Source organism: Lathyrus oleraceus, chromosome 4 (genome assembly GCF_024323335.1).
Source record: "Lathyrus oleraceus cultivar Zhongwan6 chromosome 4, CAAS_Psat_ZW6_1.0, whole genome shotgun sequence".
Taxonomy (NCBI): Eukaryota; Viridiplantae; Streptophyta; class Magnoliopsida; order Fabales; family Fabaceae; genus Lathyrus; species Lathyrus oleraceus.
Genome location: NC_066582.1, coordinates 97,426,093 through 97,441,620, shown reverse-complemented (window position 1 = coordinate 97,441,620; position 15,528 = coordinate 97,426,093). Strand labels below are relative to the sequence as shown.

General features: G+C 36.7%; 1 protein-coding gene across 3 annotated transcripts; it reads left to right on the top strand.

The window, feature by feature from the left end:
• The first annotated feature begins 2,429 nt into the window (after window positions 1-2,429).
• On the top strand, window positions 2,430-7,740 carry LOC127073640 (tRNA (guanine(37)-N1)-methyltransferase 2). Of its 3 annotated transcripts, none has more exons than XM_051014812.1 (12): window positions 2,430-2,629; window positions 2,900-3,002; window positions 3,073-3,170; window positions 3,283-3,387; window positions 4,195-4,257; window positions 4,517-4,590; window positions 5,443-5,968; window positions 6,107-6,184; window positions 6,402-6,560; window positions 6,951-7,057; window positions 7,249-7,323; window positions 7,442-7,740. In XM_051014812.1, the coding sequence occupies exons 2-12, from the start codon at window positions 2,905-2,907 to the stop codon at window positions 7,541-7,543; spliced, it is 1,485 nt and encodes a 494-aa protein (XP_050870769.1). In that variant the 5' UTR covers window positions 2,430-2,629; window positions 2,900-2,904; the 3' UTR covers window positions 7,544-7,740. The 3 variants fall into 3 exon arrangements, with proteins under 3 accessions (XP_050870769.1, XP_050870770.1, XP_050870768.1); XM_051014811.1 differs by having other exon boundaries at window positions 2,435-2,629; window positions 6,053-6,184; XM_051014813.1 differs by lacking the exon at window positions 6,107-6,184 and having other exon boundaries at window positions 2,431-2,629.
• Window positions 7,741-15,528: the final 7,788 nt, after the last annotated feature.

Here is a 15,528-nt window from a genome sequence, read left to right as displayed (position 1 = left end):
CATGCATGTGTAGAATTGATCAGGGTTTTCTCACTGGTGGAATTGAGGACTGAAAGTTTTCTGTGGGAAATGCAACTCTCAAATCCACTTCAAGTAAATGGTCAGAGCATGAAAAAGCGTGTTCCGATAATCAACATGCTTTCATACCATTTGTCTTGGACACTTTTAGTTTTCTAACACCAGAAGTGATTGATCTTTTATATAGAATGCAAATGCTCATGCAAAACAATATTGTATCTCTTAGGACAATCCAAAAAGGATAACGATACGATTTATTATTGTCCGTCTTCTATTTTTTATACAATCTTAATCACATACATAATTGAGTTGAATTATCATAAAAAATTGAAATCATATCATAAAACAATGGTAATTTTTATATTACTATATTTACTTAATTGCAATTTCGGTACTCATATATATTTATTTATAGTTTTAGTCTCCTCATTTTAAAAATCGGGATTTTATTCCCTTTTTAAAGTTTTCTTTAGGATTTTAGCCCCCCTTTCGATTTGGGTATAATTTTTGAATGACATGATATATGTATTGATGACTTGGCAGATCCGTAGTGTCCACATTTATTTTCACATCATATTAATTAATGACATATCACAAAATTGCAATTTATAATTAATAATATTAATTATTTTTTAGAACTTAAAAGATAGATTATGGACTAGACACAAACCCATATATTATATTAATACATTTAAATTACTACTCTTGTTTGTTTCAACTTTATAAACAATTTTATAACTTATACAAAAATCAACGTGAGACTTCTAAATGACATTTCATACTACAACAATATCTCCTTCTTCATTGCATAAACTTCTGATTCTTCTCAAACTTGTGTCCATTGCAACATCTTAGGCTTCTTCTGTATATTGCAAATTTATTCGTCTTCTTCATTTTCTTTTGTATGAACTGTTAGATTGTGTTATTTGAAGACTGAATACTTTGTTTTAAGCATGTTCCAGTTGAACCTATCACCCTATTTGTCGTTAGGAGATCTTCTATCATATACTTATGCGGGAATTTCTCGAGCAGAATCTATAAGTAGCTCCCGAAGTCAAAGTTTAATCCTTCCATTACATGTGTATTACCAAATTGATTTTGAGTATAGGCCTATGTCACAATATCTGACATAGTATTTTTTTTCAATATACTGTTGGCAGTAATAATGATATGAAGGCCATGTTCTAAAGCCAACACTAGAAGTATTTTTTCCATCTATTCCAAAAAGCTTCATCAAAATATTATATTTAGTCCTATTTGAACAAACTCATATAACAAATCATTTGCTTTCTTTGAAATTATAAAATTGTTCTTTAAGTAGTAAATCATGTGACTCCACCCTTGAGATTCACACATATTTTTCATAGAATTCAATGACTTTATAATTACTTTAACAAATAACTTCAATATCAAAATTGTTACCATAGAGTCATTAAATATAGCAAAATTGTTTTATTTTCAATTCCCAGCAACATGAGATTGAATGAGTTTAAGCAAGTTCTCAAACAAAAAATATTAACCGAATGCAATTTCAACATGAATATCTTCAATTTGTGTGTCTCCAGAACCAACGAAGCACACACCAAATGGACTCTCAACAACGACAATCTGCATATCGACTGTCCACATAGTGAGAATTGAGCATGCATTGAAGACTGACATGATGTGAAGCGCGAGCTAAAGACAATATCAATGGAGAACATAAGGTTTGTAGGTTCGCCTTGAAAAGAAGGGGAAGTTGTGCAATGAAGAAGAATGAAATACTATTATAATATGAACCGTCACTTAAAAGTCCCACGTTGATTTTTATATAAGTTATAAAAGTGTTTATAAAGTTGAAACAAACAATAACAATAACTTAAATATCTTAAATATATTATTATAATATATGGTCTTGTGTCTAGTAAAAAATCTAAATTTTAATTTCTAAAAAAATTTAATTAAAAATATTAAGTATTAAGTGCAATTTTGTGACATGTCATTAATTAATATGACGTGAACATAAATGTGGACATTATGAATGTGTCAAGGATATGTCATACAAAATTATATCCAAATTAAAAATGGAGTTAAAATAAATAAAAAACTTAAAAAAAAGATTAAAATCCCGAATCTTAAAATGAAGAGATAAAAAAAAAGACTAAAGTTACAATTAAGCATACTATATTTACAATAATTGTTGAAAACAATTGTTTAAATTAAATTTGCTTATATATTCTTAGTCAAAATATTAATTAAAATTTTTCAAATATAATTCTTTTTAAGAAGATAATTTATTAAATTGAATAATATCGGAGATCGTTATGCTCAATTTTTTCTCTCTCCCTTGTCAAAATCCCTCCAAAAACAAACACAAGTTTAGTATGAAGGTTGACCTTGTTTGCTCGAGGAAAGAAACAGCGAAGGAAGAAATAAATGAGTGTGACCAAAAAACGAAACTAACCTTTTGTTTTGCTCTGTCCACATCAAAAAACCAAGAAAGAAGCGTGTATATTTTCATTTTCAATCTTCACTCTTTTCCCTCTCGCTACTTCTCTCAAATCCACTGCCTCAGGTTCACTCGCCCTACTTCCCCACCATTCAGTTCCGAAGCTCTTCTTCACCTTTTGTGGTAAGTCCCTCTGATACACAATCTCTTGTATTTGTATTCGCGCACTCACAACGTGTTTGTGAAAACGCCGCAACCAGATTAATTCCTTGATTTGATTTTTTATTTTCAACTTATGCTTTATAAACTATAATGTATGTGATTGCATCAATTTTATTAGATTTAGAATGATGGGTCTTTTGTAAAAGAGCCCATTGGTCCATAATCAAGTAGCGTTAGCTCTGGTTCTAGTATTTTTTCTCAACTAATTTTTTTCTCTCCAACACAACACAGTGGTGATGTTGGTGGACGAGAGCAAGTTCGACGTGCACTTGAAACTGTGGGCCCTTCGAATACCCTGCCAATTTTGCAAGGCTGCCACTCGAATCCTCAACGGGTAACTATATCTATCTATCTCCATTCTTTCCATGCGATTAGCTGCACCTTTTTTAATTTTGGTAGTGCAGTTATTTGCTTGACAAACCTCGAGTTAAACCCATAGCCGAGGACCCAACTTGTGACAAAAACCGTTACCTTATACTCTCAGAGAAAGTTCAGAATCAAGGTATGATTTTTTTCTTCTTTGGAATTTCTTTTCTTTTTATTATAATATAATGAATTATAGTTTTTTTTGGTTGTGCTTATCTGTGAGTTGTTTTGGCCTGGGTATGTTTCAGATTTATCCGAAATTCCAAAGCAAAAGCTTGATGAGCTTAAGGACTTGTGTGAGATTGAGGTTTTGCCCTATTCGTTGACACTAGGTTATTCATACTGGAGTGCAGGTTGGTTCAACTGTTTTCTTGAAGCTTTACCGAAAAAACTGTCTTTTAACATTATTTCTGGATGCTGACTTACCACCAATCTGTTTGTTGGAGTTGTTTGAGAACTTATGAACTGTGTCATGTAGTGACATATTTTTCCCGTGTCAAACTAAATCATCAGATCTTTACCCATAACTGCATGCTTAATTGCCTATTGTAATACACACATTTACAGACACACCCATATGGTGACACTTAGAGTTCACCCGTTTTTTATTGGTGTATTGGTGCTCCACATGTTTAAGGTCCAACTGGAGCATCAGTACACCAATACACAAGGATGTGTTGTAAGTGGACCGTGATTCACCCAATACTTCCACCTAGGTACACAAATAGAGGTGCATTACTTCTTTCTGGTATAATTTCTTTTTGAACCTAGATTTTCCGTGTTGTCTTACTGTTTAATTGCAATATTCACAGTTTTGTCAATTGTGCATAGTGGAAAATAGTGGATTGTTAAGTTTCTGCTATGCAATAGTGCTAAAGCGCTGTTATAGTGGATTGTTCAAGTTTCTGATAGTGCTGTTATAGTGGATCGTTAAAGTTTCTGATAGTGCTAAAGCGCTGTTATAGCGGCTATTGGACAACATATCGCGGAACAATAGCGGTTTGTCCAAATTCCGCTTTGCTATAGCGGCTATTTAAAATTGAATATTCATATTCTAGTTCAGGTAGAAACACTCTTTTCTAATGATTCAGTTGTTTCTCACATCATGCTTTCCTCTGCCCTACAAATATTTACAATTGTCCGGTAAATTATGTTTGTAGATCAAGTGCTGAAGCAGATACTGCCTAATGGAGTGGAAGTGCCTTCATCTTTTGAAACAATAGTTAAGTATTTAGAAGTTATATAATTTTTTTGAGTGGTACCAGTTTATGACCTGTATTGTTTTATTTTGCTCATTCCGGATTCACTTTTGATAACCACTATAATCTGTTTTACACTGTTTCATTGATTCAAGTCATTGGATACATTATTTGTTAATATCGATTCCTTCAGAAAATAGTAGCGAGCTTTTCAATTTAGTTAACAATTAAACCTGTTTGGTCAGCCACTGATTGTGAACTCACATCTTTCCTACTTATACAGGTCACATTGCTCACTTAAACCTACATGATGAATTACTTCCCTTCAAGGATGTTATTGCGAAGGTTATTTATGATGTACGTATGAATATTTTAAGTGTTTTAGTTTTATCTCCTTATTCCCCAAAAGAGCTGTTTGTGTTTAGTTACTGGCTTGCTGGTACTTGGTGCACTAGTCTTGTTTAATTGCTAATGTTAGGTACAAAGATGCAACGTATGATGATAATCTTCACATCACAGAGTTGTGTCTTTTCAGTTACTTTTAGTTTGGAACAGTCAGCATTTTGTCATCTTCTATTAGGCATATAAGTGTAATTATTGGCACAATATGGATAAAAAATCCTCTTTAGACATTAATTTTTTTTGATCCTGTTAGACCCCACACAGCTAATACTTTTAGGGGAAGAAGAGGAATTTAGACTGTAATGGGTTGTAGGAAACTTGCCTATGTGACAAGGAGTGTGGGAAAAGGAGTTAATTCTTTAGAAATAAATAAGGATAGAAGAGAGAGAAGGATCTGGGGGAGTCAGGTAAAAACTGAGTAAATTAGATAAGTTTTTGATGGGTTGGGATATTTGGGTATCCACAAAATTTCCTCAACCGACTTTTTTTTTTTTGGGTTGTATTTTCAGAGGGCTACCTTTGCCTGTAAGAAGTTTAGTCACCCTATTTTGTGCTCTTAATTCTGAGTTTCCGTCAGCTCCATTTGATGCTGCTGCCTTATTCTAGAACTGTTGTTCTGGTATTCACATTCAATTAATCATGTTTGAAACAAAATGAATAAAGGTATGTTAGTTTGCATGTTTGAATACTCTTTGCTACAAAAATGTCTATTGCAAGATTAATTCACAAATTCAATCATTTAATGTCGAACATACTCTTTTATACGTGTTTTGCCAAGTAACTTTAATGATTTCCCCTATTATGCAGAAAAATTATCCAAGAATCAAAACAATTGCTAATAAAGTTGGAAACATTACAAATGAATTCCGTGTTCCAGAATTTGAAATTTTAGCAGGAGAGCATGATATGATTACAGAAGTGAAGCAATATGGCGCCACTTTTAGGCTTGATTACAGTCTGGTTTATTGGAATTCCAGATTGGAACATGAACACAAGAGGTTAGTTTCAATGTTCCAAGCTGGAGAAATCATTTGTGACATGTTTGCTGGTATAGGTCCTTTTGCCATTCCTGCCGCACAAAAAGGATGCTTAGTCTATGCAAATGATTTAAATCCAAATAGCATCCACTATCTGAAGATTAATGCCAAAATCAACAAGGTTGATGATCAAATATCTTCATACAACATGGATGCTAGAAAGTTCATATCCCAGCTGATGGAAGTGCCAAATTCTGAGCATAAAATAGAAAATGTTGTTCCCGTTTCTGATACACGTTACACATGCAAGATACAAGACAATACTGAATCAAATTCAGAAAATGAGTTGCTAAGAGGTAACATGTTCGTGGTAAATAACTGCAAGTATCTATAATTGTGATGCGAGAACATGTTACTTGATACTAATTTTTCTCTTACAGTTGATACAAAAGACCTAGGAAACTGCTCTAACACTAACACTAATACTACTTTAGAGGATATTCAAGGTCCAGCAGGGCATACTGCTAAGTCTGCAATTGGTGTCAAAAGATCTTGCAGTAGTTCTGATGAAGGTATTCTATAGACTACAATGACACATCAGGCTTCCATGACAAGTAGTTGCTATCTGATCTTCTAGCTTGTAAAAACTGCTACAATTCAATTCTGGATTTAAAAGACAAAATCTTTGTCTAGCAGTCTCCCCCATCTTCTGCAGAAATGAGTACAGCACTGATAACAATACTCTGTAAGATTGAAAGTAAAACTTACAGTTTTATTTTTGTTTGACAGCAAATGGAAAGGCTCATGGCACTGACATCCTTGAAGGTGGTGGCAAAAAGGGAAGCGCAAACAAGAGAAGAAGAGGGTTTGATATCTCTGTCCCAAAAACTTGGGAACATTTTGACCACGTAATAATGAACCTACCAGCATCTGCTGTTCAGTTTTTAGGTACAAATACAATAGCATTTGATTTGGATTAGTTTCTATTAAAAATTATTTGGCCATTTATTACCTTAGACGAGACCCATATTTTCTTCATATCTTAATAGGATTCAAACTTGTCCTTATCCTGTTTTTGGGTTAGTGAATAACTCTTCTGTATCAATCAAATTTATGATGGATGATGCCATTGACTGTTTCTCTGATGTCAACATTTTTTAATGATTTGGCCATTATAATCTAAACCACAATCTGTTCATGACATTATTTTTCAACACTGTTAATTTGTGTAGTGCAGTGTTATTGAATGTATTGATATTCTTCTATTTGACTCTTTTTTATTGCTATTTTTTAAAAAGATTTATACGTAGATATCTGACTACTGATATGCCCTGCCAGATGCATTCAGGGGATTGATCCAGAGGAAATATTGGAAAGGACATCTACCATGGATCCACTGCTATTGCTTCATTAGAGCAACTGAAACTCCTGCATCTATAATAGCTGTGAGTTTATTCTGCTAGTGCTTCATTTTTTTTCCTTCTGTTATGGTTAGTATTTTACAAACTTCTGGTATTCGTTTATTGAAAATAACTTCTGTCCGAGCATCTTGGTTTTGCCAGCTACTTGGATATACATACTAATCAATCATGTCTACTTAGTTTTTTCAGACACTTATTTGAACTTTATATTTTAGGTGGCAGAATCTGCTTTAAATGCTTCTATACTTGATTCAAGGTTTCATAGGGTTAGGGATGTTGCTCCTAACAAGGTATGATCAGTAATTCAACATAATAATATTTAGACCACATTGGCAACTCTTAGTATTATTCTAGTTGATTTTGTACAACATTTATAATTAACTATTTGTGGCTTTGCTTTTTATGCAGGCAATGTTCTGTTTAAGCTTCAGGTTGCCAGAAGCATGCCTTTGTGAAGATAGTAATGACACTGTCCGTAGTGGTGCTGCTGATGAGAAAACTCCTTTGTGAAGACAAGGCCATGCCCGACTCAGAGACTAGCATACTGAAACATGAAAAATTAGCAAAATTTTTTAAGCTCTTGACGGGCATTCGCTGTACTTCAAGTGTAATATGATAATTAGATCAACTAAAATTAGTTATGTATGTCCCTTTGATTTGAATATGAACTTTTTTCTTTTTGTTAAATTTGAGTTACTTTTGGTTTAGATTCTTCAACTTTTAGTTTTATTTGACTCAACAATTTTTAAAACAAAAATAATAATTTGAGAGCAAATCCAAAGCACATTATTTTCTTTCTCTCATAAACCGAAACACCATATTTTCTTCATCCAAATCAACAACATCTTCATACCAAAAATATCAAAACGATGCAAAGAAGTTTTCAAATGAAACAAAATGTTGACCTTGATAGATATGTCAATGTTAGTATGTTACCATGCAGAAATGCTTTGAGGAACACAATTTCCACTTGTAGCAAAAGCACTCTACACTCTTCAGTTATCTATATTTGAAAAGAAAAGCTCTTTTGCAAAACAAAAATGGATCCCTAGACGTACGTGCTTTTATTAAAGCAAAAAGCTATATGCTTTGCAAAAAATTAGAAGAAAAAAAAAAGACAAAGCAAGTGAGAGATATGATAAGATACATACACGTAAATTGAAGGTGGAAAGTTACATATTTGACTACGCATGTCCCTCTTCTATTCTGGTCAATTAAAGTCAATGCGTTTTCATCGACCAAAGTTTCTAGTGTTCCCATTTTGCATGCATTTATTTATAAGCTTCCACTTTGAAAGCAATGGCACTACATTTGACTACGTAAGCAGAGAAAAACAAATAATATTACAGAATTCGACAGTTCCACCACATTACTACTCATGTCTTAGTCACTTGATCTCACAATCTAAAAGATAAATATTGTAGCTTTGAAATTGATACGTTATTTTATTTTATTTTTATTTTGTTATGAAATAGAAATAATTTGCTAACTTAAGAGAGATATACCTTTTAAATGATGTTGAAGTTTAGTTATGTATTTTAAATTTAATTAAATACAAAGGATTAACTAGTACAGATGTATTAGTTGATTATTGATGTAAGATTTGTATTGACATAATGTTTCTTTGAACCGATCATACCAGAACCGGCCGACTACTATGAAGGGATCATAATTTTTTTAGAATCTTTCTGGTATACGAGGACTTTCATCTTGATTATCACAAAAAATTTCAAGTGCATTTACATCCTCTCTCTCTCTCTCTCTCTCTCTCTCTCTCTCTCTCTCTCTCTCTCTCGCATTTACATCTCTCTCTCTCTCTCTCTCTCTCTTCTCTCTCTCTCTCTCTCTCTCTCTCTCTCTCTCTCTCTCTCTCTCCTCCTCTCTCTCTCTCTCTCTCTCTCTCTCTCTCTCTCTCTCTCTCTCTCTCTCTCTCTCTCTCTCTCTCAGACGCCAAATTCAGGTAACAAATTTCAAACACAATTTGAATTCACTCTTCATCCTCACATATTGGCATGAGCATTGAAGTGCTAACCTTACAGGTCAACCCTCTCTCCACCACGTCGGAAGCTCATATCCACCATTACTTTCGATTCTTACTCCATTTTGGTTCCAGAACATATTAGTGGCGCCGTTTGTAGGAATCGACTTCTGATTTATGCGTTCTCCATATTCCACAATCGCTCTTCAATTCACCAGCTCGTAGCCTTCTCAGGTCAACAAACCAAGAGCCTCTAAAATCGAACACAAAGATCCACCACATTTGACCTAATCAAGCATCGCTTCAATTCCGATTTCTTGAACTTCTAAATCTCCAACTCCTACACTTTTAAGTAATGGTTGGATCTAAAGTCACTCGTTCCAACGCTGCGTGAGAAGTTTCCGCCGCAACTCAAGTAGTTGTTAATCAATCACCTTGACCTCCCCAGCAAAACACTACGAATCTTGGAGAAAAAGTTCCATTACTTCTAAATCTGATCCAAATTCCTCAATTAACTGGCTTATAGTTACTGCGAGCTAACATTGGACTGCAAGACGCTAACGAGCTGCTGAATAACATATATAACATCGTTCGGCAATAAAATTTACAAGCGATAAAATAAATTTTACTTCACCATGAAGAAATTCTCCATAACACGCCTCAGTGAGACAACACCATTCAAGAGGCCATATCTCGGAGAGCTCACATTGTTGGTCCGTAGCCGATCGTGACAGAAAGAGACAAAGCTCTTCCATCTAAGCATCACCAGAGGAGCAAGAAACATCATAGTCCCCCTAAAGTCATAAGGAAGACCGATGCAATCATGCTCCTTCCCCAGATCGGGTAGAAATCCGACCATTGGGGGTTCAATAGAAGTGAGTGAAATACTTTAGTAGTGACGAAGCATTTAAATGCAAGTTGTTTTACCTGACCCTGGTTGGACCGACCAAATTATGGTTCAATGGTTTTCCCGATGGGAGCATTAAGTCATGGATCAATTTTTGTGAGCGTTTCTCCATGTATTTCACTGCCCGGAAGGGGTAACAGGTGACTGAAGCCACGCTGAATGGAATTATCCAAGGAAAGAAGGAAAGCATGCAGTCTTACATCGACCAATTTACGAAAGTGGCTGTTGAAGTCGAGGGAGCCGAAGAAGGCCTTAAGTGTTGGATATTTGAATAAAGGCCTTCTGAGGAACAATCCCTTCATGATGAAGATATGAAGGAAGAAGGTTCGAACTACTCAGGAGATGCTGAGCATGGATTAGTATTATATGATTCTGGAAGAGAAACTGAATACATGTTTCAACAATCCCGCTTCCGCGAAGACCAAGTCCAACTGTCCAATAGGGAAGGATTCCCACCGGCGAAAGGGCGAGTCCGATCGAAGCCTTTAGGGCTGATACGACATGTTCATTCTTTTGACTATTTCTCAAGAAAATATCTACCAAGGATGCACCAACATAGAGTTTCAGAAGCACACAATTTGACAACCTTATCCCATCAAAGAGACATCTCGGACTGATAAGTCAAAGTACTGCCACTTTCATAAAGGCCACTGTCATACCCCAAAATTTGCCCGTTGATATTACAAGACATCTTTCGAGGCATCCCGACTTATTCTGCAAGGCGCTGATCTCAAAGGAACAAAAGCCCAGCTCACAACAGACCCAATCCAGAAGAGGCCCAAACTAGCTTGCTCGCTAGGCGAGCAAATCCTTCGCCTAGCGAAGCTCGCAAGTACCAGAATGGTTGGGCTTCATTTTGAGCCCATTAGGTCATAAACTGCATGCTCGCTAGGCGAGCAAATCCTTCGCCTAGCGAACCTTCGCTACAGGCTCGCCTAGCGAAGCTTGCGAATGTTATAATTTTCGGGCTTCAGTCTGAGCCCATTAGGTCACCACTACCACTATAAATACCAGCTCTTCAGCCACGAAAAGGAACAGAGGCAAACGGAGAGACCAAAACGGACAGAGAAGGACAGAAACCCTGCTAACCCGGAGAATTCAGAGTAAGGAAACCCTGAAGGCAGCTCGTCCGCACCGAAGCTACCGCCGCCCTACTCAAGCCGACATCCAGAGTGATCCGTCCCTTTCAACATTGCAATCCAACATCGCAATTGCACACAGGTTTGCGTATCACCACGGTTTTGCGTTTCCAATCGATATTCTTTACATACATGATGCATTACGAGTAAAGTTTTGATATGTAATTTGATTTCATATGTGAATCTAAATATGTCTGAATATCCTGTATAATTGTCTATGCTATGCCTGTAATCCAATGCCATGAAAGTTCAGGTTTCCGGCGATCATGCTGCCATCAAATCCAAAACCCGTGGCCACTCGCTAGCACATCGCTAAGCGAGCCTGCAGCGAGCATTCGCTGAGCCTTCGCTAGGCGAGGCAGGAGCGAACGAAGCAGTGGCTGTTTTGCTTCTTTGTTGCGGTGCCTTATGTTTGTTCGATCAATATTCATGATAATTCTGCATTATTTGGTCTGATTTAGGGACTGTTATGTTGTGGTGCAATTTCCAATTGTACTTTACTTCGGTACTCTAACCCGTGTGTTGAATTGTGTAAAGGCTACAGATTCTCGAAGAAACGGCTGGCCAAGTGTTCCACCCTATGTGTGGGATACCCTTATGGAAATTCACTCTGGATTACTCAATTAACTTTAATGTAGTGCTTTTAATGTATTATTGTTAATGTATTGATTTTAATGTGGAGATTCATCCTAATTACCTAATTAACTTTAAAATATGGACTTTAAATAAATGACATCGGACCTCTCTTTGTTACCCCACGATTACGTAATATGGTCATGTCCCGCGAATATGGGGATACCCTTAGCAAAGACCCTTCGGTTAAATCATCATAAAACAAATCATGGCCCCTCGGATGTTGCCTTCGAAAATACGATTTTGTCCCTCGATGACCCTCTGGTGTAGCCTATGGCTGAATGATGATAGTCCCTTCGAATGCTAAGGTATCCTCACAACTGTTGCCTTCAATGACCAATCGATGACCCTACGATGACCCTTTCACATCCAAAGGATAAAAATACTTACTTCTCAATAGTAAGGACAGTTTTACCCTCATAAGGATAGGAAATGCCCGGAAAGGCCTCGGACAGGTATAACCCTTAATTGCTCATTCATAACCTAAAAAATACTTTTCACACCTCACACATTTCAAACATCCTTTTTGGAAAATCACCACTTAGCATACATCCGTACTAGGATCATTGCCGGGTTATATTTTTCTAAATAACTTTCAAAATTAAACGAGATAACCACTTTGTATACATTCATGCAAGAATCATTACAAAGTTAAATTCTCCTTTTCAAAACATTTCCTACACATTTCTCAACCACCTTTTTCAAACTAAAAAAAAACATAAATGATTGAGCAATTAAGAGCCCATGGATAACCATGGATACAAAGGGTGCTAACACCTTCCCTTTGTATAACGTACCTCCCGAACCTAAGAATCTAAATTAAGGTCTTTCCTGTTCTTTTCCACCTTTCCTTATGGGATAAAAGAAAAGTCGGTGGCGACTCTTGCTAACCGCGACATTGCGATTAAAAAAACACAAAAAAGTCAGTTCACCGTATGACAGCCACGACCATAACACTAACAGATGCATCCAATTAAAGGATGCTAGCGAAGGGTTGATCTAGAGAGGCCGATTGACCGAGTACGTGAAAGGGAGAAAAAGAGACAAGAAAGAGTCTCCTAAAGGTAAAACTCCCTCGAAGACTGCAAATTTTGGGACCAGTGGTAAAAGCAAGGAGGCTAACAAAGGGAAGCGTCCATACATCGCCGCCATCACTAGAGGGGCACCTCAGACGAATCTCCACTATAAGGGGACCATAAAGAGGAAGTTTACCAAGATGTTGAACCTCCACAAAAAGGAGGGAGGTACCTTGGTGAAAACCCCTGACCGACCAATGTTGGGGTTTCGAGATTCTAAAAAGATAAGAGGAATCCCCAACAAAATTTTCCCCTTGGTAATTACAACCAATATCAGGCAGTTTGATGTCTTCCGAATCTTTATTAATAGAAACAACTCATGCGACATAGTTATTTGAAAATATGGACCTCAAGAGAGCAAGCTTCTGGATGTATGAAGGTCTGAACTTGCAAGAATTCAATGGGATGACCACCCGTCCCCAGGGATACGTTGAACTGGCGATATCAGTAGAAGATGAGAAAGACATCTGAACGATCAATTGGAAATTCCTCGTCTTCCCTTACATAAGTATCTACAATTGCATTCTAGAAACACACTTCGCAACTATGTTGGACACTGTAGCATCGTCGGTCCACCTCAAACTAAAGTATCATAACCTCTAGAGAGAGTCGACCAAATCAATGTTGAACCCGAAGGAGGGAAAAGCAACTACCAAGCACTCCAAAAATACCAAGGGGAAACTGTAGTCATAGATATTAACATGGTCTCGTTAACCAACGAGCTCAGCAGAACGAGTATCCTCCCCAAAAAGTGGCTAACTAAATGAGAGGCAGACATGATTAATAAACAACAACTAGCCCGCCTGGTTATGTTTTCTTTCTTATTTTGTATTAAGTGTTACATTTATATACTCATGCTCCTTATGTACAAGAGCAACTTGCAGTTCTAAATGAAATACAACATTTTTAGACGTATCTGTTTCTTTGTGTTTATGTAAAGCAACTACGAATCCGGGGTACGGCTGACAGGATCGAGGCCCAATACAAAAAGTTAGGGGTGTTCTCGGAGATGCTTTGTATGTCCGAAAAAAATAATTAAATATACACGACACAAAACACACACTGAAAATCATGGGGGTTGTCAGAGACGCTTTGCACGTCCGTTACAACAATTAAATCCCCATGACACAAAACACACACAGAAAGTCAAGGATGTTGTCGAAGACGCTTTGCAAGTACGACTACAACAATCACATCCCCATAAAAAGTCACGATTATCGTTGAAGACGCCTAACATGTCTGACTATAACAATCAAATCTCCATAGGTAATAACGGTCCACCCTATGACATCTAGCAACTCAAGAGGCCGTAGTGAGTTGGCCCCACATCTAAGCTAGACCAGGTTTTCATTTGGGAAAGGGGAACCAACCATTGTCCATGAACGACCCCAATGACTTTCAACAAACTTCGACGAAAGACTTTTTAAATTTGCACAAGATCCAGAACTCTGCACTCAGAATCACACAAACACACCTCAAACAGGTAACAACCAAAATCACTAATATATATATATATATATATATTATATATATATATTATATATATATATATATATAATATATATATATATATATCTTATATATATATATATTATATATATATGTGTGTGTGGGTGTGTGTGTGTGTGTGGTGTGTGTGTGTGTGTACACTTTCATTACACAATATTATACATACAATACACAAAAAAAGAGCATGGCAGACATGGCTATCCAAACAAAGAGATGACCTCTTCATCTTTGAGAACCTGATCTGGTCGTACCTACTCCCTCGAGATAAGCAAAGGAAAATGAAAATGTTTCACTTGCTGCAATATATTCTCAAACGACTTCTTGACCACCCCAAGGTTGGCCATCGTACAATCTTCAAGTTTTCGAGTTAGAGAAGAATTCTCAAGACACAAGGACTCTAGTTCCTTCTGAGAAAACGAGAAATTTCCCTAAGCAGCAACTAGATCTTGGTTCTTCCTTGCCACAATCCTCACAAAATGAGTCACCTGACTAGCCAAAGAGCCCGGGAGGTTAAAGGGTGGCAAAGAATCCTTTATCTTAACAAGAGAGGTGAAAGCTATATGTATTTCATGCATTTACTTATCCCGCTGAAGCTTAAGATTGTGAACACTCTCTTCCAACCGTTGCTTCTCAACATGCTACTGGTCAGACCAAAGAGCTTCCTAGTGGCCAGCTCCGCCAAGGGCCAAAGTAGTAGAAGCACACCAGATGTACCGAGCTATAGTATCCAGTTCTTCCTCCAGGACATGCCCAAACAAATTGGCCAAATATGCAGAAGCTTCTTCGAAAGGAGGGTTCCGACAGTCTCTGGAAGAACAAGAGCTTGACCATGTTAGAAGTAGATAAGTAGGAAGACCTGGTATGCTCGCCAACATCGGAAGAGTATTCAAATTAGCATCACTCTCCATCGGCCATATTCCCCATCTTATAATCCAAAGTTGTACTCCATCCTTCATCTAATCTACACATAATCATTATTAAAACAAATACGTCAATAACAATCAGATTAAAAATAATGAAGCCAATATTTTCATAACTTACCAAAACTAATTTTTCTTTCTTCCTGGGAACGGGCCTCCATCATCTATTGAACGTCGATGAGGCGCTTCCATCATTTTTCGTTCGGCCTTACCCTTGGGGGTACCTAAAATAACCCAAGTAGCGGATGAAGGTTGTTAGCCGTTTCTTCCGATAAAGATCTCCATTAAAAGATATTTTCCTCTTTATACACATACAAACTGTTCCTCCTATGA